Raw genomic sequence first — 20229 nt, forward strand, 5'->3', positions numbered from 1 at the left:
TACCTGAGTGCATACCATACATGCCGCTGAAAGAAGTGCGCAGTGTAGTCGTAGCATTGCAACTGTGGTGGGTCCAGTGTAGCAGGTGGGTTAAAATGTATCTCATATGAAGTCCCTGTAACCCAATGGCTTGCTTGAGTATGGGGCCTGAGCATCACACTGTGCAGTGAGGTGGTATGCCTCCATTTCTTGTGCAACATATGGCTCCATGTATTTCATCTCTCTTACCTCCTGAGTGGAGGAGAGGAATGGACTGGGGACTCCAGCTTCCAGCCTAAGTCCTTGGGCAGGCCTGAGGGTATACAGGTGTCATGGTGCCCAGTTAAAACCCCCACTGGAACAGCCCTGCTAAGTAGTTTGCAGAGTAGTCCCCCATTGGATAATAGTTTTAATAAAGTTGCAGCCTCCACATTTAAGCAGACTATAGCATAGTCGTCTCATTGTGTCTGCATCAATGGGTAATAATTGTGAAGAAAATAGGTTGTAATTAAGCAACTCTAGCCAATGAGTTATCAAGGTAATAACTAAATGGGAAGGTTGAAGAGGTAGTACCAAGCGGTGTTTGAATAAGAGGGAGACAAAGAAATGTTAAATAAAACTCAATTCCAAATCAGGGGAATTTTTAAAATGATCTGTAAATTCTACTTCGCCAAAACATTCACCATACTCCTTCCTTTAGAGTAATCTTCAGTCTTGTAGCCAAAACAGTTTTCCAAGGTAAAATTACAGGAGTGCTGAAATCAAGAGTTTATTATGGACGCTGGTTGCAATCTCATTAATTTTTTACATAATACCACTCTGTGTATACACTCTATGTGTATATGTGTATATATGTGTAAACACAGACACAAACACACATATGCATTCAAAAATAGTAAAGCAGATGAAAAGAGCATGCTGCGTACCTGTCTACCAAGAACTAGTAATGTCACGAAGAATATAAAGAGAGACACAGAACCCATTGTCTTCAGGTCTTTCAATATTCCTGGCCTGTAAAAAAGAAACACAGCTAAAATAAATTGCTCAAAAAGGAAAAAAAATAAACCTGTAATCTTAATACTTAATCACAGTCTTGGTTTCCTCCCCTCATTTCTGTGCTGTAAACTCCTTGCACAACTTTTTAGTAATCAAACTAAAAACTTTAATATAAATTGCTTTATTGTTTTCTGGAATATTAAAACTGTACTACTAAATATATTTATATAATGGGCCCTGCTTTCTGACTGTACAACGTAAATCCGGAGAATAATATTAAATTTAATATATTTAATGCTTTTTTTTGCCTGTTAAAGGAGAGTTTCTGATTGCTTTTCAATATGTTGGTATAAGTAGACTGTAGAGAGAGTTTGTGATGGCAGTACTATATTCTGCTTCCATACTGTAGTGACTAACCACGTCTCTTGAGTGTGAAGAAGTGAAATGAAATCATAAGGTACCAAGAGGCTTCTTAAGCTCAGAACCACACAAGGCAAGAACCACACTAACCACCTCCCGTGGACAGCTTATTAAAACCCTGAGTTCCTTTGAGATGAGAGAATGTATGGCGAGGGATCTGGTCTACACTTCCAGAAGCTGATCTACATGAGCAAGGCCACTGTTGCTCCCGCTGGTGGGAAAGTTTTAAGAAAAATGCTAGTGTAGAAACTACCTTAGTGGCAAAGTGCAGGTAGTCAAAGGTGTATGAGAAATGTAACATATCAAATGGTTCTGCAGTATATCACAGGGATGTCAACTACACGTGTGGTGTGTATTATACTGTGTACCTGAATACACCTCCTCACTCCCCCATTTGTGTGTTACACTTTGCATTTTCAAAGGTAAACAGAAACACAATGCAAGTCTCACTATTCTATTCAGATTCTTATTCCATGGTATCCTAGTGCCTTAAGACCTGGCTCAGTGAATGGAGTTAGAAGGCAAAGTACTGGAATTCTACTCAAAGCACTCATGATTTTCTACCGTGGCATATGCACTGCCTACACATGCTACCTTTATAAAAATGTATTTTTAAGAAAAGGTTGGGTAGAAGTAACACACGTCCTTTCTACACTGTAACGGGGAGGTTCGGGACACAATTATCTTGCCCACAGCAAAGACCCAACTAACTCGATGCAAAATATATATTCATCCATGTAAGAAGTCATTCCCAATTACACCCATTCCTTTGCCCCCTCGAGGAGTAGTTTCTGCACAGGAAAACCTCTCTTTGCTCTGAGAAGCACGTATTATATAGTTAACAATTTAAGACAAATGCCCTAATTCTGGGGAAAAAAGAATGTGTGCAAAAAACCAACAACACATGTTAACAGGGTTCAGGTAACAAAAAGCTAATGCCTAATATCCTTTTTTATGACAACACAAATCAAACCATAATATAGTGCAAACATCAGATGATTTATGCAGTCTGAACAGGTTTATTTCTTTTATTCTAATACTGTTACATATACAATCAAATCATATATTTAGTACACAGGAGTCAGTTGTTATCTTGAATTGGGATTTGTAGATGTGTATATATATATATATATATATTTCAAAAAAAATCCAAGCTCTGTTCTGCTCTGCTACACAAGCAATATTATTAATTGTCTTTCCCCTACTAGCATGCTAAAATAACCAACCTACCTTTTCATAGGTGCCATTGCATACAGGAATTTGTTGTAATCATCCAGTGTGGAGCCATGAGTGTGCAGGAGGATGACATTGTAGCCCACCAATGCAATCAGCATGATCACCATTTTCAACTCATAATTTATCCGCAGGAAAACAGAACAGGATATCAGCCCCAAAATGCAGCTATAGATAAAGTACTGGCACATGGAAACCAAACAAGACAAACATTTAGGATTCGACCTAGTGAATATTAACTGGAGAGAAGAAAGTAATTTGTAATAAAATGGCCACATTAGCTTTACAAAAATGATTAAACCCCCATATAAATTAAATAGGAAATCTCTCATTACTACCAAATAATCAAACAGAACCCTGTGGACATTTATACTTCAAAAAAAAAAAGGTAGCTTTTCTTAGGCCAAGTATATTTTATTTCTTATTAAGATATTTCTGGAACACTGCTGGCTTGTTGACAGAAGTATGTTTGACTGAACCTGAATCACCATATACTCATTTTGGGAGATCTCTCCTATGAGTGCTTTGCACAGCACAATCAGCCGTAGTTAACTTGTGATTTTAATTTTTCTCCAGTGCTTCTTATAATTTATTGCTGCTTGAAATAAGCAAAAAGTAATTCTTGTTCAGAATTACTTATATTAAATCTTCATTTAATCTTGTGAGTTCAATCTATATAAAGTAGCAGAATCCATTTTTCTACTATGTAAGCATTACTACTTTTGAAAGTGGTTTTCATACTGGAAAAATGTTAACGTTTGTGCATCCAAAATGAAACACAAAGATCAACAAAGAAAAGAGCACCGGTTAGAAACAGACAGCCCAATTTGCAAATGCTGCCTCAATGGGTGTGCCTGATTCAAGTTGAGAAGCCAAAAATGTAGGTACCTCAGATTGCTGTGCATTTTTGAAAACATAACCCTAAGGTTGTCTATTTCATTTTTTTGGTTATGTCTATACTACAGCCTATGTCAGCATAATTTATGTCACTCGGGGGTGCGAATATTCCACCCCCTATGAGCAACATACGTGACGCCCACATAAGCGCTGGTGTGCACAGCGCTATGTCGGCAGGAGAGCTGCTCCCACTGACACAGCTTCTGCTGCTCACAGAGGTGGCACAGAGCATCTTCACCAGACGTACCACTGCAGCGCTGTACATACAGACATGGCCATGGTTCTTATACGTTAGCTTAATGCTCTTCTGTCTGGTTCCCAGCACTGCATGGGGATGTTTAAATCCTGCAAGAATCGTGTTTTCAGTTAAACAAAATTTAAAGCCATGGAACCATTTGTATTTGTAGCAAACCTACCTTTTGGATTTAAACTACTAGGCAGTTTCATTAAAGCACTGTGATTTGGACCTTTCTTTCCCCACCTCAATCCCTCAGAGCTGGGGAATGGGGCAGGGTGGGGTGGGGTATGCCTAGACCAGGGTGTAAAACTGTGCAAAAAGCTGCCACCTCTGCATAGCCACCTAACTAATTCTTGCAAAAGATCCATACGGCCAATAGACCGGACAGGATAGAGGGCACAGATAGGGTTTGAGGAAGGAACAGCAAGGGGTAAAACATATGAAAAGTCAATACCACTGGAATTACCATTAATGTGTGTTGTGAGGTTTCTGATCCCTCTCAGCGAGCACAAAACTGCAATCTAGCAAACTAGTGGCACAATAGCTTTCTGGCCAGCCATTTTCTGCCCTGCCTAGATCAGCATGGAGGAAGAGTTCATCTGCATAGCTGGCCAGAATCTATAGATTTGGGGGACTTTTATATAAAGGATTGCTTTGCTTCTCATGTACTTGTAGCCTCACCGCTAGTCTTCGCCTTCAGACCCCTGCAGCGCACACAGAAGATGGGTACAGAATACCCAGACAGCAGCTATTTCAAAGCCACAGAACTGCGCTATTCCCAACTCTTGTGATTTGCTCAAGAGACTTGTGGTATTTGGTATTTTTCTTAAAGCTTCAGGCCCTGGAGTGCTGTGATTCTGAGATTTTCAGCATTATTTAGAAAGAAAAAAATAAGTTGATAGCCCACATGGTTGTGGAGGACAGCTTGAAAATACAAATTCAAAGGGCTCAACATCTAGAGGCACATAAAAAGAACTCCAAATACATTATAAAACATCTCATGATATTCTGGGAGCTGAGTAATAAATTTTGAACATTTGAGGCTGGCAAGACTGGAATTGTTATTGTATTTTGTCTCTCACAGGAGGAGATCATATGGGTCTAAAAGATATAAATTCTGCATAACTTCTAACATTTGGAAACCATTTTGCAGCCTCCTAACAAAACAAAAAGACAACCAGTCCCTTTGCAACCGATTAAGTATTGCCTGACAAGTCTTGTATAACAGAGGTATGCACAGTAATGTAACTAAGAACATCTCATATTGCCGCAAAAAATATTAATTATCATGGTTCCAAATAGGGCTCAATTCTTCTGGGATTGAAGCATTTTAAAAATCTCTTATTCATTCATTCTAGTCTACATACTCAACAGATCTGTCAGCTTCACTTTTTATAAGTCACAGGCAGTTTCTCTGTGGGAGTAATGTTTAATGCCATTATACACATATACAAAAGACTGACTTTTAGTTTAAAAAAAGAATGTTTTGCCACCACGAATGTTCAATGTATCATCCAATAAACATAGAATAGTTTTATCTATACATTTTTAATTTTTCTAAATCAGTGATTGATTAATAATTCAAAAGGATTTTGCCTCTCCCCTGCTGTCTTTATCAAGCCAGAAATTATGAGCTCTGAAATTATGAGCTTTGGGTGGTTTAGGATGGAACTACTGTACAATTAGGAGGTTTTTAATAAATAAATAGGAAAGAGGAGTGTTAAAACCTTTATTCCACCATAAATTATTCACTATACCTGAATTATTAAGAAAGCAATGATAATATTTTGTCTATTTCTGTCATAACTAAGTTAACACATTTATTAAGTGACAGACAATATGGATGCTACATGTAAAGAATGCATTTTGATATTATTTAAATTTTAAAGGAACATATTAAAGACCAGTGTGACAAAGTTTCTGCTCTATCTTGGTGGGTCTTGCGCTTATTGGCGGATTTGCTTGCCTTGGAGCTTCAAGGCAGCCCTCAACTTGGCCGTTTTTCTGAACCCACAGTCCAGGTCGACGATTCCTGTGTCTGACCAGGAGTTGGGAGGATTTGTGGGGAACCCGGGCCAGCCCTCTATTTCAGGTTCCAGCCCAGGGCCCTGTGGAATGCAGCTGTCTAGAGTGCCTCCTGGAACAGCTGTGCGACAGCTGCAACTCCCTGGGCTACTTCCCCTTGGCCTCCTCCCAACACCTTCTTTATCCTCCCCATAGGACCTTCCTCCTGGTGTCTGATAATGCTTGTACACCTTAGTCCTCCAACAGTCCGCGTTCTCACTCTCAGCTCCTCACACTCACACCACGAACTGAAGTGAGCTCCTTTTTAAAACCCAGGTGCCCTTGCCTTAATTGATTCTAGCAGCTTCTTGATTGGCTGCAGGTGTTCTAATCAGCCTGTCTTAATTGTCTCCAGAACGTTCCTGATTGTTCTGGAACCTTCCCTGTTACCTTACCCAGGGAAAAGGGACCTACTTAGCCTGGGGCTAATATATCTGCCTTCTATTACTCTCCGGTAGCCATCTGGCCCAACCCTGTCACACCAGTTACTAGAAAAAGTCACAATACCATGAAGAGCTGGGTATCTTAGTAAGACACTGGATAGTGTCAAACAGAATGTTAAAAATTGATCCTTTGTTTTGGTGAAAAAAACCCTCAAAAGAATTATAAAAGCACAACAAAATAACATGACAAAAGAGACTATAAAATGTTTCTGTTTAAAACAAGATAAAAATAAATTAGTGGACTAACAGTTTTTCCATGTATGTACATACAGAGGACTGGGGAAGGTTGAGGTCAGTTTATTTACAGCAGAAGCACTTTAATCATATCCTTACATAGTAAAGAAAAGTGTTACCAAATAAGCAATGAGCTCACACTAACAGATCAGGAGATAAATGTTTGACACCTTCTGAAATCTTCCTGGATGCTAGAACTCCTTGCAAAATATCAAATTCCATAATGTCTCAATTAAGAAAAGAGACTACATTTTTATTAAAATTTTTGCAAAAAATATGCTCCTTCTTTAGAACCATTGACCTAGAAATAAAAATATGCATGAAGTTAATCCCCATTTAGATTCGTTGCTTTCACACTGACATAAAGTGAAAACTAGTGAGAGTTGCAAGAGGTCAGTCCACCAATCAGGCCCTGGCTGATTAAACATTTCTTTCAGAATTAATTAAAATGATGTTTATAATTAACACATTATCTAGTCAATCTTTACAACACGCCTCTGAATTAGTCATTATTTTCATTTTATAGATTGGAAAACTATGCCAAAGATGTTGAGTGGCTTGCCCATGGCCGCAGAGGGAGACAATTATTAGAGGCAGAACTCTTGAGAGTTTAAGCCAGGAGAGACCATTACATCATCTAGCCTGACCTCCTGTATATCACAGGCCATTAAATTTCACCCAGTTATCCCTGTGCTGAGGCCAATAACTTATGTTTAGCTAAAGCATATTTTCCAGAAAGGCATCCAGTCTTGGTCTGAAAGACATCAAGAGATGGAGATTCCACCACTCCTCTTTGTAATTTGTTTCAATGTTTAATCATTCTCAGTGTTAAAATATTATGTCTAATTTGAATATATTTTGTTTCTGCTTCCAGTCACTGATTCTTGTGATGCCTTTCTCTACTAGAATAGAAAGCCCTTTAGTACTAGGTATTTTCTCCCCATGAAGGAAGTTAGACATTAATCAAGATACCTCTCAATCTTCTTTTTTTGATAAGCTAAATAGATGGAGTACTTTAAGACTCACTGTAAGGCACAGTCTTCAGCCCTCAAATCGTTCTGTCTCTCTTTTCTGGACCCTCTCCAAATTTTCAGCATCCAAGGATCACACTAGCCTCTTTCTCCGCCCCCCATAGCATTGCACTGGAAGCTCATGTTGAATTGCTTGTCCACGATGACCCTCTAATTCCTTTTCACAATCACTGCTTTCCAGGATATAGTACCCCATTCTGTAGGTCTGAGCACCCCTCCTTGTTCCTAAATGTATGACCTTGCATTTGGCTGTATTACAGTAAACTTGTTTGAATGGGCCCAGTTAACCAAGTGATCCAGATCACTCTGTTTGACTGCCCTGTCCTCATCATTATTTACTACTCCACCAGTCTTTGTTTCATCTGAAAATTTGATCAGCAGTGATTTTATATTTACTTTCAGATAATTGATGCAAGTATTGAATAGTGTCAGGCCTAGTACCTATACTTCTGGAAACCCACTAGAAACAGACCCATTTGATCATGATTCTTCACTGACAATTACTTTGAAATCTGTCAGCTAGTCAGTTCCTAATCCATTTAAGGTGTGCTCTACTGATAATGTACAGTACCATATTTTTAGAATTAGAACTCTAGAGTTCTTGGCTACTAGACATTCCTCTAAACCTCTTTCTTAATCTGAAATTCATTGACATTCAAAGTTAGGGTCTGATTTTCAGAAGAGCTGAGGCCCTGCACCTCTCCTTGACTTCAAATTAAGTTGTGAGCGCTCAGTACCTCTGGAAAAAAAATCAACCCTTCGGAGGCTTCTTGAAAAATCCTCTGAGCCAATAAGCCTCAAAAGGTCCAGTGACAGTAGGTTTAATGTAGACATTGCAAATTATAAATAAAGAAAGAAATGTAAAATGAACTTACTGGTAGGTAAAAATAGTTGTTCTGTATATACCACAGTGTTTGATCACTTGATTTGGGAAAACTTGCATTTGATGAATTAAGAATCGGGATGAAAACTATCACAGGATCATCCAGGAAAAACTAGAAGAAAATAATATGAAGTTTGTTCGTGCCTTCAGTGGTGACAGATCAAAGAAGTAAAGGGCATGAGAGGGAAAAGCTCAGTCATTAATTACTTATCTTAATTGTAAATTCTTTTCTATTGTAAATAGAAAAATCAAAAGGAACAGTATTTTAAAAAAATTAAATAAAAGAATACACAAGGGGAAAAATACACAGAAATGTTGTCAGTTTCCATGAACCAAACACCAATTACTTCTGAAGTACGTGTTTGTATTTTTGTCTCTTTTGTCCAACTCTCTCCACCTGCTATCTCACTTATGTCACTTTGGAGATTCTGTAGTGCCTGTATACACAGTATTTTAATGTAGCATTCTCTTTTCTCTCCATTAGAGATAGCTCAGCCTCTGCATTCACATCCTTGGGGCGTGGAGGGGGGAGTGGAAAGGAAAGAAAGTTGTAATTTTATTAACCCCAATGTTTACCAGTATTTCAGCAAACTAGCACTAAGTTATTATTTTCACCTTTAATTTATACTCCAAGCAGATTTTTCTCTCACATAATCTATCCTCTGTTGTGGACCGTGTGCAATGCAGGATGACAATGATTGCTGCGCGGATGCTCCTTTGAAGAGGAACCTAGGATGAGCACTTTTGTGCTTTTCTAATTTATCTGACCAGAAGACAGTACAAATGCAAGATAGTGATACCAGGTTCTTTTAAGCTTTGTAACTAACTTGTTAGCTTCCAGGTGTGTTTACACTGAGGTATTTAGCGTGAAGAGTCATGTCATCCACTACAATCAAATCTAACAAAATCAAGAACAAATTGTTTAAAAATATACCTTTATCACCAATTAAAACTAATATTTTCACAAAAATGCAAGGTTAAAATAAAAAAAGAAATGCATGTAGGGCTTTCTTGTACCTTTAAAACATGGCCTCCCTCTGGGGCCAGTTCAGAGGGGCACAACTCTCCCATTCGTAGTTCTCAGAGGCACTGTATATGGGATATGCAGATCTGAGGGAGTTTTAGGAAGTATAGCCACAGCTGCAGCTTTTGAAAGGGTGCAGAGTACATTCCCTTCCCACGTAAGGCCAGCCTTGCTGCACAGCACAGAGAGGGATAGGACCATAACAACTCTCTCTGCACACCCTTTGAAGAGGTCCGGGCTGCATTAAGCACTGCTTTTGTGCAGTACGTGCTGAGTGGAAGAGCTAATTGGGATGTTTCACCTACTTGTGTACCTGTGCTGGACCAGACAATCTTTCCCTTGGATGCTGTTGCTTTTTTAATGCATTTTTATCATTAAGTAGCTGAGATTGTAATTATTTATTTGTATTACAGTAGCATATACGGGCCCTAACTGAGATATGCACCTCATTATGCTAGGTACTATACAGAGAGATTGTAAGAGACAGTCCCTGCCCTGAAGAACTTGAATAAATAGAAAAAAACAGACAAGGGTTGGGGAAAATATTATTATTAATAATCAATTAATTAATTATTATTATTTATGATTATATGCTAGAATGATATGCTGAAGAAATCAAGTCTGAAGAATCAGGGCAGAAACAAAAACCCTCTTTCACTGTTTGCATTTGCATACAGGTGCTGGCTTATTTTGCCAGTTTCTAGAGCACCACGTATTGGCCACTGCTATGTTCTTAACATTTTATGTGTGTGCACTGAGACAAAATGGGTCTTGACTCCTAATGTACCCTTTTAAAATCTGTACGTTTCTACATTAGTTCATTTTTGTTTTTTTAAAACATATTTCAGCCAGTTCTAGATTTGATGACAAAAAAGACAAAATATCATTTTTCAAATATTAAAGAAGTAAACAAAGAATTGTAAACTTCCTACTTTACTTAGCTGCCTAAGGTAAATGTCACAGACTCGTCAGATTTAAATTCACTGAATAAATATGATGCACGCAACCATGTAGTTAAATAAGTTTACCTTCTCCCTTAATATATTTACAAGAGTCTGTCCACAGATGCTAGACACAGGGTAAAATTTTGAAATAACATTGAAGAATTTAGTTACACACCTTCCATTAACATTAATGGAAATCACAGAGATAAATCTTACCCTTCTTTAGATATCTGACACCAGAATTAATTTAAGGGATAAGCACTGGGAACTGTGTTTTATGAGGCCTTAATCAAACCCACCCAATGTAATAAATCACCATAATATACTAAATTAAACTCAAATTTTCCTCTGTAATTCCTGTATTATATCATTGTGGTACCCAAAAGGAATACTCTGTAGAGGCATAAAGATTTCTTCATTGAACTATAAGTGTATCTTTTTGAGAAACAACTTGTAAGGTAAATCTTATTTAAATATATAATATCTGTGTACATCAAGACTTTAAAATACATCACACCTTAGAAAATAATTTATAGTGCCAAATTATCTGTGGGTGTAAATTCACGTAGATTCCAAGATTCCAAGATCAGAAGGGACCATTGTGAACATCTAGTCTGATCTGCAAAACACGGGGCCATGACCTCTAAATTAATTCCTGCTTCAAGTAAAATAACTGTGGTTGAATTAGAGCATATCCTTTAGAAAACAAATCCAATCATGACTTAAAAATTGCCAGTGATGAAAAATCCACCACAATCTTTCATATGTTATTCCAATGTCTAATTATTTTCATGTGCCTTATTTCCGATTGGAATTTATTTGAATTCAACATCCAGCCACTGGTTTTTGTCACACCTTTGTCTGATAGATTGAAGAGCCCTCTATTTTCAAATTTCTGTTCCCCATGTAAGTACTGACAAACTGATCAAAATCACTCCTTGATAAGCTAAATAGATGGAACTCCTTGAGTCTTTCACTGAACAACATTAACACAACTTACATCGACATCTACTTCCTGAGAAAACGCAATAAACAAAACATCATTCTCAGAGGACTCACCATCTATAACCCTCTGATCATTTCCTACAACTCCAAATATGCTGAACAGCTCTGCAGAAGGACTTCAGAAAAACTGAGAAACCATCTCCTGCACCTCACATACTCCAGAAGGGACCACTCAAACAAGAAAGAGGAGGTTTCTACCTGTAACTGGAGGTTCTTTAAGATGTGTGGTCCCTATCTGTATTCCACTGAGGGTTATGCATGTGCACCATGCACTCAAAGTTAGAGAATTTGAAAGTAGTGTCTGTTGGTCCACCCATGAGCCCTGGTTTGCCTCATGCTTCTGTCCGAGGTGATAAAGGGCAAGGCGGACCGACTGCATCTCCAGTTCCTTCTAAATCATGAATCAGACAGATCCATAGCAAAGAGGAAGGAGGATGGGAAGTGGAATACAGATTGGGACCACACATCTCGAAGAACCTCCAATTACAGGTAAATAACCTCCTCTTCTTTGAGTGATGGTCCCTATTGTATTCTGTTGAGGGTGACTGACAAGCAGTACCTAAGTTGGAAGAGGGTATGAGGATGAGGACGGAATGGTTGTGCAGAGAACTGCCATGCCGAAGGAGGAATACGCTGCAGAGTCCTGCACTAACGTGCAGTGTGTTGTGAAGGTGTGCACAGAACTGCATGTGGCCCCTTTACATATGTCCTGATGCAGCACATCTAGAAAGGGAGGCCATGGTGGAAGTCTGGGCTCTCCTGGAGAGAGCCCACACCTCAGCAAGGGGGCAGGGAAAGAGGCAGGCCTGATGGTTGATAATGTAATGCAACCAGAATGTAATGCAACCTGAAATCCATTTAGAGATTCTCTGGGTGGAGATGGTCTGTCCCCTGAATCTCTGTGCTACTGCCAAAAACAGTCTGGGGACTTCCCAATAGATTTCATTCTCTGCAGGTAGAAGGCCATAGTTTTTCAGATGTCCAGGGAATGGAGTCAGTGTTCCTCTGCAGATGTGTGTGGCTTTGGGAAGAAAACAAGTTAGTGAATGGATTGATTGATGTGAAATGGGCAGATCAGCTTTTGTAAAAATTTGAGATGCAAGCATAGGAAGACTCTATCTTTGTGGAAAATTGCAAAAGGCAGGTCTACCATCATAGGTCTGAGTTTCCGACCTTTCTTGCAGAAGTGATAGCAAAAAGGAAGGCTTCTTTCATGGAAATGAGTGATAGAGAGCATGATGCCAACAGTTCAAAGGGGTGTGATTGGTTGGATGTGTGGGAAGGTTCTGATGAGGCCCTTCCAAAATCTAGTGGTTTGTGGCTGTGTAAAGACAGAGTAACCTTCCACAGATTTGATGGTGAGACCTCATGCCTTCAAGTATAGACTGTAGTCCAGGAGGAGGGAGATCCCTGCTGATTCTGGTAAAATTCCCTTTTGTTGGTCCTAGTAAGTGAAACATTTCCACTTGGCCCCGGTAACAGGCCCGAAAAGAGAATTCCTTCCTGCTGCATCTGCTTTAGAATGTGCCTGTTCTTCAGCCATCTTGCATGGCTGAAGAACAGATCCATTCTAAAGCAGATGTCCATCCAAATACCACACTCTGAGGTGGAGCACCTGTGAATTGGGATGTCTGATCTTGCATTGTACTGTGTCAGTATATCGGAGAAGGTAAGGATAGGTAGACAGTGGTAGACAATTGGTAGACACTGAAGGAGATTGGGAAACCAGAACTGTCTGGGCCAATAGGGGCCAATAAGAATGACCATCGCTCTGTCTTGTTGGATCTTGTGGAGTACCTGAGGCAAGAGTAGTAGAGGAGGGAAGACGTAGTTGATTTGGTTTGACCAGGATAGGAGAAAAGCGTTGCTCTGAAAGTGGTGGCTGAAACCTCCCCATGGTGCATTTGCTGTTCATATGTGAGGTGAATAGGCCTCTGGCCGGAATCCTCCATCAAGTGAAAATGTCATGTACTATTGAATCGTGAAGTTTCTATTCGTGGTTGATCAGAAAATGTCCGCTGAGTGACTCCGCAAGCACGTTCTGTGTCCCCGGAAAATAGGCCGTGGACAAGAGGATCTGGCAATTGATGCACCAAATCCAGAGAGTGATCAATCTTGTGCCCCTATCTGTTGTTGTGGAAAACAGTGGTGGTTGTCTGACAAGATGAGAATGTTGGATCATATTAAAGAAGTTCTGTATTAGAATCACAAATGAGTTTGATTCCCCATAGTTTAAATTCCAGGGTATTACTAATTAAGAGGTTTCAGAGTAACAGCCGTGTTAGTCTGTATTCGCAAAAAGAAAAGGAGTACTTGTGGCACCTTAGAGACTAACCAGTTTATTTGAGCATGAGCTTTCGTGAGCTACAGCTCACTTCATCAGATACATACCGTGGAAACTGCAGCAGACTTTATATATACACAGAGAATATGAAACAATACCTCCTCCCACCCCACTGTCCTGCTGGTAATTAAGAGGTCTCTTGGTTTTTGGTACTGTTTCTCTCCCTCTATGTGTGAAACTTGAAAGCTGCTAATTGTGTTAGTATATTCTAAGACAGAGTCTGTTCTCAAAGCAATTCTTTGTAACAACAACTACTCACACAGAGAGAGACTCAAAGCAATACTCTGTAACAACAGAATCAGCACCCAGAGACTCCCCGCCCTTTTGTTATATTCATCTCCCTGTGTTAACAATTGTGATTAAAATAGAGGTAGAGAATATATGTGGATGGATGCTCGGTGTGGATAATAACTGAATGATCAGGGAGGTGCCAGCCTAAGAATCCAGTGTCCATCATCTGAAGAAGGCGTCAAGTGGAAATAACCAGAGGACCCCTGAGGGCAGACTGGAATCCACCCAACAGCCTCAAGAATGGGAGAACCAAAGAACAAGATAACATCTGGCAGCATGGAGCTGTCAGGAATGTGCCATCTGCTGATTCCCATAGACTGGCATAGGAAGAAATTCCTATAAAAATGGACTCTAGAAAGTGAGAACTTTGGGGTCTTGATTCTGCAAACCAACTTCCAGGAGCATCAGATGAGCATCTGACAAGGCCCTGCTCCCTCCTCATGTCCAGGCCACCTGGCCAGTGGCTTGGCATGGGCAACTCTAAGGCTGGTAACTATGATAACAACCTTGCAGAACCTGTGTGTGTGTGTGTATGAATGAATGTGTGAATAAATATGAAATTGAATGGAATGTTATAGCTATAACTAACTGCTTACTATGATTCTTTCTGTATTCACAATAAATGCGGCATTTTGCCTTTTCCCCTTTAATAAGATCCTGCTGGTTTTTATTTTATTGGTATAACAAGAACATGATGGGAACGGATGAATGGGAGAAAGGATTGGCATGCCCTCCTTACAGCTTGGAGTTCCAGGATATTGATATGTGTCTTGGATTCTAGGGGAGACCATATTCCTTGTGTCTTGTGATTGCCCACGTGCTCTCCCCAGCCTAGGAGGGATGTGTCTTTGCTGATCATCTTGTCCAGGGAGGAGGGAACCCCTATGCATATGCGCTGTGGGTCTGTCCACCACTGAAGGGATGACTGTACCCTGGCAGGGGCTGTCAGCATGAGATCCACGGTGGGACATTTTGTCAAGTAAACTGTCTGAAGCCACATCTGGAGGCAGCAGAGGCAGCATCCAGTAGGCAGTCACATATGTACACAAAGCCATGTGGCCAAGGAGGAACAGGCAAGTCTTGGCAGGTATGTAAGGATGGTTGACAATGTGAGTTATGATGTCTCTCATTGCTTGGAACCTATTCATTGGTGGGTAGGCCTGTGCTGTGACTGAATTGATGGTAGCCCCTATAAAGTCCAGGGATTGTGTGGGGTCTAGGAGCGATTTCTCAACACTGATGCTGACTCTGAGGGATGAAAGTTGGCCAAGTAACATGGAGGTTGATGCTTGGGTTTCGTGCCTGGAGAATGCAGGTAGAAGCCAGTCATCGAGATATGGAAATATGAGGACCCTATAATGTCTGATAGAGGCCTCTATGATGGAGAAAACTTTGGTGAAGACTCTGTGAGTGGTGGCTATTCTGATGGGAAGCACACTATAATGGAAATGGTGGGTGCCAACTGTGAATCTCAGGAAATGTCTGTGGGCCAGATGAATACTGATGTGGAAATAAGTGTCCTGCATATTGAGAGCCGTAAATCACATGCCTTTTTCTAAGGATGGGATAATCGCTGCCAACATGACTGTACAAAACTTGAGTCTGAATGAAGCAATTGAGATGATGGAGATAGAGGATTGGTCTTCACCTACCTTTCTTCTTGGGTATCAGGAAATAAGTCAAATAGAACTCCACTTCTTGATATGCATTCTATCACTCCCCACTGTAGTAGTTAATCTCTCGGTTGAGAATGCTGTTATCAGAGTGATAGGGAGGTTTTTTTTGGAGGAGGTAGCATGATGAATTTGATCATCTAGTCATGATGCATGACATTCAGCACCCATTTTTCCAATTTTATTGCATTCCACACTTGGGAAAAGAGTGCTAAATGACCCCCAAATAGGGTTAGAGGGTCATGAAGTGGTAGACAAAGGGGTTGGTGGCTCTCAAGTTTGTCTCAGAAATATTTCTTTGTTGGAGTTTGTAGCTGTGAGGATGAAGCCTGTAAAAGGGGTCCCAGGAGGCAGGATCTCTGGGTTTTCTCTCACTTCTTGGTGGCTCATAAGGTCTCTGAGGGCAGAACTTGGGGGACCTGTAGAGTTGGGTAGATGCTGGGTGGTGGAATTTATGTTCTGGACAAGAGCATAGATGCCCAGTGAGCAAAAGTGGTTCTGGAATCCTTGTGGGGTATGTAGTGAATCATGCATCTTTTGATTGAAAATATGGGAGTAACTGAAGGGGAGGTCTTCAATTGTGTTTTGCACCTTCCTAGGGAAACCATAAGAGTGGAGCCACGATATCTGACGCATAACGGTGGCCTTAGCCATGGCCTTCAAGGAGGTATCTGCTGCATCCACTGCCAATTGGAGTGCTGTTCTGGCTACCAGCTTCCCTTTCTCAATGGTCGCCCAAAAACTAGTCCTGTCATGTTGACGGAGACTATCAGCAAATTCCTCAAATTAGCTGTAATTCAGGAAGTCATATTTGTCTAGAAAAGCCTGATAGTTCCTGATCCTGAATTGAGGACTAGATGAGGAAAAGACCTTATGCCTCAAAAGATCCAAACACTGCTCTCCTTGTCAGATGGTGTAGAGCAAGAGTGCTGTTGTCTGGCTTGTTCAGTCACTGCTTGGACAACCATAAAGTTTTGGGGGAGGTATGAGAAGATGTCAAGGTTCCTCCCCCACTCTGAACTCTAGGGTACAGATGTGGGGACCTGCATGAAAAACCTCCTAAGCTTATCTTTACCAGCTTAGGTCAAAACTTCCCCAAGGTACAAAATATTCCACCCGTTGTCCTTGGACTGGCCGCTACCACCACCAAACTAATACTGGTTACTGGGGAAGAGCTGTTTGGAAGCGTCTTTCCCCCCCCAAAATACTTCCCAAAACCTTGCACCCCACTTCCTGGACAAGGTTTGGTAAAAAGCCTCACCAATTTGCATAGGCGACCACAGACCCCAACCCTTGGATCTGAGAACAATGAAAAAGCATTCAGTTTCTTACAAGAAGACTTTTAATAAAAATAGAAGTAAATAGAAATAAAGAAATCCCCCCTTTAAAATCAGGATGATAGATATCTTACAGGGTAATTAGATTCAAAAACATAGAGAACCCCTCTAGGCAAAACCTTAAGTTACAAAAAAGATACACAGACAGAAATAGTTATTCTATTCAGCACAATTCTTTTCTCAGCCATTTAAAGAAATCATAATCTAACACATACCTAGCTAGATTACTTACTAAAAGTTCTAAGACTCCATTCCTGGTCTATCCCCGGCAGAAAACCAGTATAAGACAGACACACAGACCCTTTGTTTCTCTCCCTCCTCCCAGCTTTTGAAAGTATCTTGTCTCCTCATTGGTCATTTTGGTCAGGTGCCAGCGAGGTTACCTTTAGCCTCTTAACCCTTTACAGGTGAGAGGAGCTTTCCCCTGGCCAGGAGGGATTTCAAAGGGGTTTACCCTTCCCTTTATATTTATGACAGAAGAGGAATTCAGACCCCTTAGCCAGAATGTAATAGCATCTTTCAGCCCCTTTGGGAGTAGGCATGCATGTGGCCAGGGTGTGCCATACTGTTCTCGCAGGCTCAAGAATGGCATTTTTAATAGGCAATGCAACTCTAGTTGGTCCTGAGGAGTGGAGGATATCCAGTAGTTTGTGCTGGGTAACCTAGATTTCCTCCAGCGGAATCTGGAATTCCCCTGCAACTCTGTGCAGCAGATCTTGAAACTGCCTAAAGTCATCCGGAGGTGAAGAAGATGCTGTAGTCACTGCTTCATCCGGAGATGAGGAGGCAAATCTTTCTGGTTCTGGTGGCACCATGAGAACTGGACTAAGGCTCTTCTACCAACAGATGCCTGCTAGAAGGAGCTCTCAGTGGAGAGGCAGGTGAAGTTTCTCTTGTAGATTGGCCTGGTTCTGAGGAGGGTATTGGGACCAGGGTAGTATGGACAGTAGGCCGTATCCGGGGAATGTTGAGATGGTCCTCACAGCATGGGGTACCAGTGGATCTGTGGTGGTTGAAGTGGTGGGTGTTGCCAAGACCACGACAGCCTCCATGAATGCAAGTATGGATGGTTAGTAAGTAACGACAGTCCCTCCCCAGCTTCCTGTTCGTTGGTGGACGAGAAGGCAGACTCTGGTTCCATTGGTGGTACCGCTGGAGCCAATGAAAGGGTGTACGCTATTGGAGTGGGTGGAAAGGGGTTCCGCAGTTGAGGCATATTCTAAGGGGGAGAAATAATCTCCCTAGAGGTAGAAAGGCCTGACAGACCCCAGGTCTGTCAAGATGAATACATCATGGGGCTCAAACACAGTTCCCGATTTCCCTGGTGATAGAGATACCCTCTCTTTACTCGGTACTGGTGTTGGTACCATGGACTTCCCCAGAGCGGGCAGATTCCGCATCTTGTGGGGCATCCGTGCTGACAGTACTAGCGGACTAGTGCTCAGAACCACCAGATCCCATTGTTTGTGGGACTTCATTTCATGTCTATGGGGTTTGGTGCATGCTCTGCCTCTGTGGCTTGAGCTCATGGAAGGAGTGTCCACTTTCTTTGTCTTTGACTTAGCCCCATGCTTATGGGTATACTACCTTACCTCTCGACGAGGCCCTGGCATGGGGTCCATGGGGCAGTTCCACTGGCACCAGATTCAGACTTGGTAGTAGGAGGTGCGCTGATATATGGGGGGGGTGTCTTCTGGCCTGGGTCCGAATGAAGCCTCATGGTGAGTTCAGTGAGGTGCTTCTGGAGGTGGAGAGCCTGATCTTCTCGAGAACAGCTGGGGAAGGACTGGTAGATACCTGGGTGAGATATGAGCTTCCCCAAGCAGTAGAAGCAGTATTGGTGTTTGTCACATACTGAGAAGAAGTGTGGGCAGGAGGCACTGAGTTTGAAGCCCTGTTTCCTGGGTATAGTCTGGTACCCACACATGGATACAGTGGAGGTAGTGGGAGTGAAGAGAAATTCTCTGATTCTGGGTGCATGGTGTGCATGCATAACCTTCCATTGGGGGTTAACCTTCCACATCACTTGAAGAATCATCATCACATGTTTCCACACTCTGGAAAGAAAAAAATCATGAAACCTACCTGGAGATCATGCAAGGAACCCAAATCAACTATCAAAAACACTGACGAGAGCAATCCAACACAATAACAAAAATGGAACCAACTACAACTCCACAAACCACAGAATACCACCTCTGAGAGAAACCATGGTACCAGGACCCACCACATAGACACTACATGACACCCTAACATTATCAATTTATCAAGACCAACCCTAACAGGAACTGAATTATCTGTACTCTCCAAGAGACTGATCTTCTGCTCACCACAGAACCTGATACCATACTAACATGTGGAGAATTAGAAGTATTTGTTCACCTGACTCCACCTCAAACAATTCTTTCACAACAGTGACGACACTACCCACAACTACCAAGTCCCCACAGACAGTCATAAGAAAAGAAAGAATCTGGACTGGATACTCCACAGTGGATTAAACAGCACACTTGATCATTACATTGATTGCTTCAGGAAAAAACCTGACTGAGATCCCTAGCAAACATCATATCCATGACAATCTCTCCACTGCTGAAAGGACAACTATACAGAACTTGAAACCCAACCACCAGATAGCAATCCAACCAGCAGACAAAGGGGGTGCCATTGTAGTTCTCCACCATCATGACTATGTCAATGAGGCCAACCAACAACTCTCTGACACCACCTACTATAAAGAACACAAAGAAGACCCCACGCTAGAATTCATCCAAGAATTTAAGGATATCATCAAATCTTTCCTCAAACAACACACAAAAAACCATCTACATCCTCATCCCCCATGAACCCACCCCAGGGACCTTCTACATGCTTCTCAAAATACACAAACAAGGGAACCGAAGCAGGCCCATCATATCTAGCCATAGCATTCTTACTGAAGTAATATCAGGACTCATAGAAACCATCCTCAAACTCACACAAAGGGCCAGCTTCCTCCAAGACATCCCTGATACCAGCCATGCGGTGGGGGGAGGGGTAAAGCAATCATCCCAGAGAATTGGATGGGGAGAGGGGCTTGTTGGGTTTCTGCTGCTGCACGTTAACAGGAAAACCGCAGCACTAAATGGCCAACTCAACATGCTTTGCTTGGTATGGGAGAGGAGGGTGCTGCTGTTATGACGGTTGCAGAATC

At 41.4% G+C, this 20229-nt stretch overlaps 1 protein-coding gene across 1 annotated transcript in view; it reads right to left on the minus strand.

Annotated features, from left to right (window-relative positions):
- Positions 1 to 20229, minus strand: part of ADCY2 (adenylate cyclase 2) — a 432318-nt gene that overhangs the window by 27388 nt on the left and 384701 nt on the right. The window contains exons 17-18 of the mRNA XM_077808711.1: positions 2643 to 2810; positions 906 to 992 (exon numbers count right to left, since the gene is read on the minus strand). Coding sequence (XP_077664837.1) covers positions 906 to 992; positions 2643 to 2810 — 255 coding nt within the window. The remainder of the gene's footprint in view (positions 1 to 905; positions 993 to 2642; positions 2811 to 20229) is intronic.

The sequence above is a fragment of the Eretmochelys imbricata genome, chromosome 2 (genome assembly GCF_965152235.1).
Source record: "Eretmochelys imbricata isolate rEreImb1 chromosome 2, rEreImb1.hap1, whole genome shotgun sequence".
NCBI lineage: Eukaryota > Metazoa > Chordata > Testudines > Cheloniidae > Eretmochelys > Eretmochelys imbricata.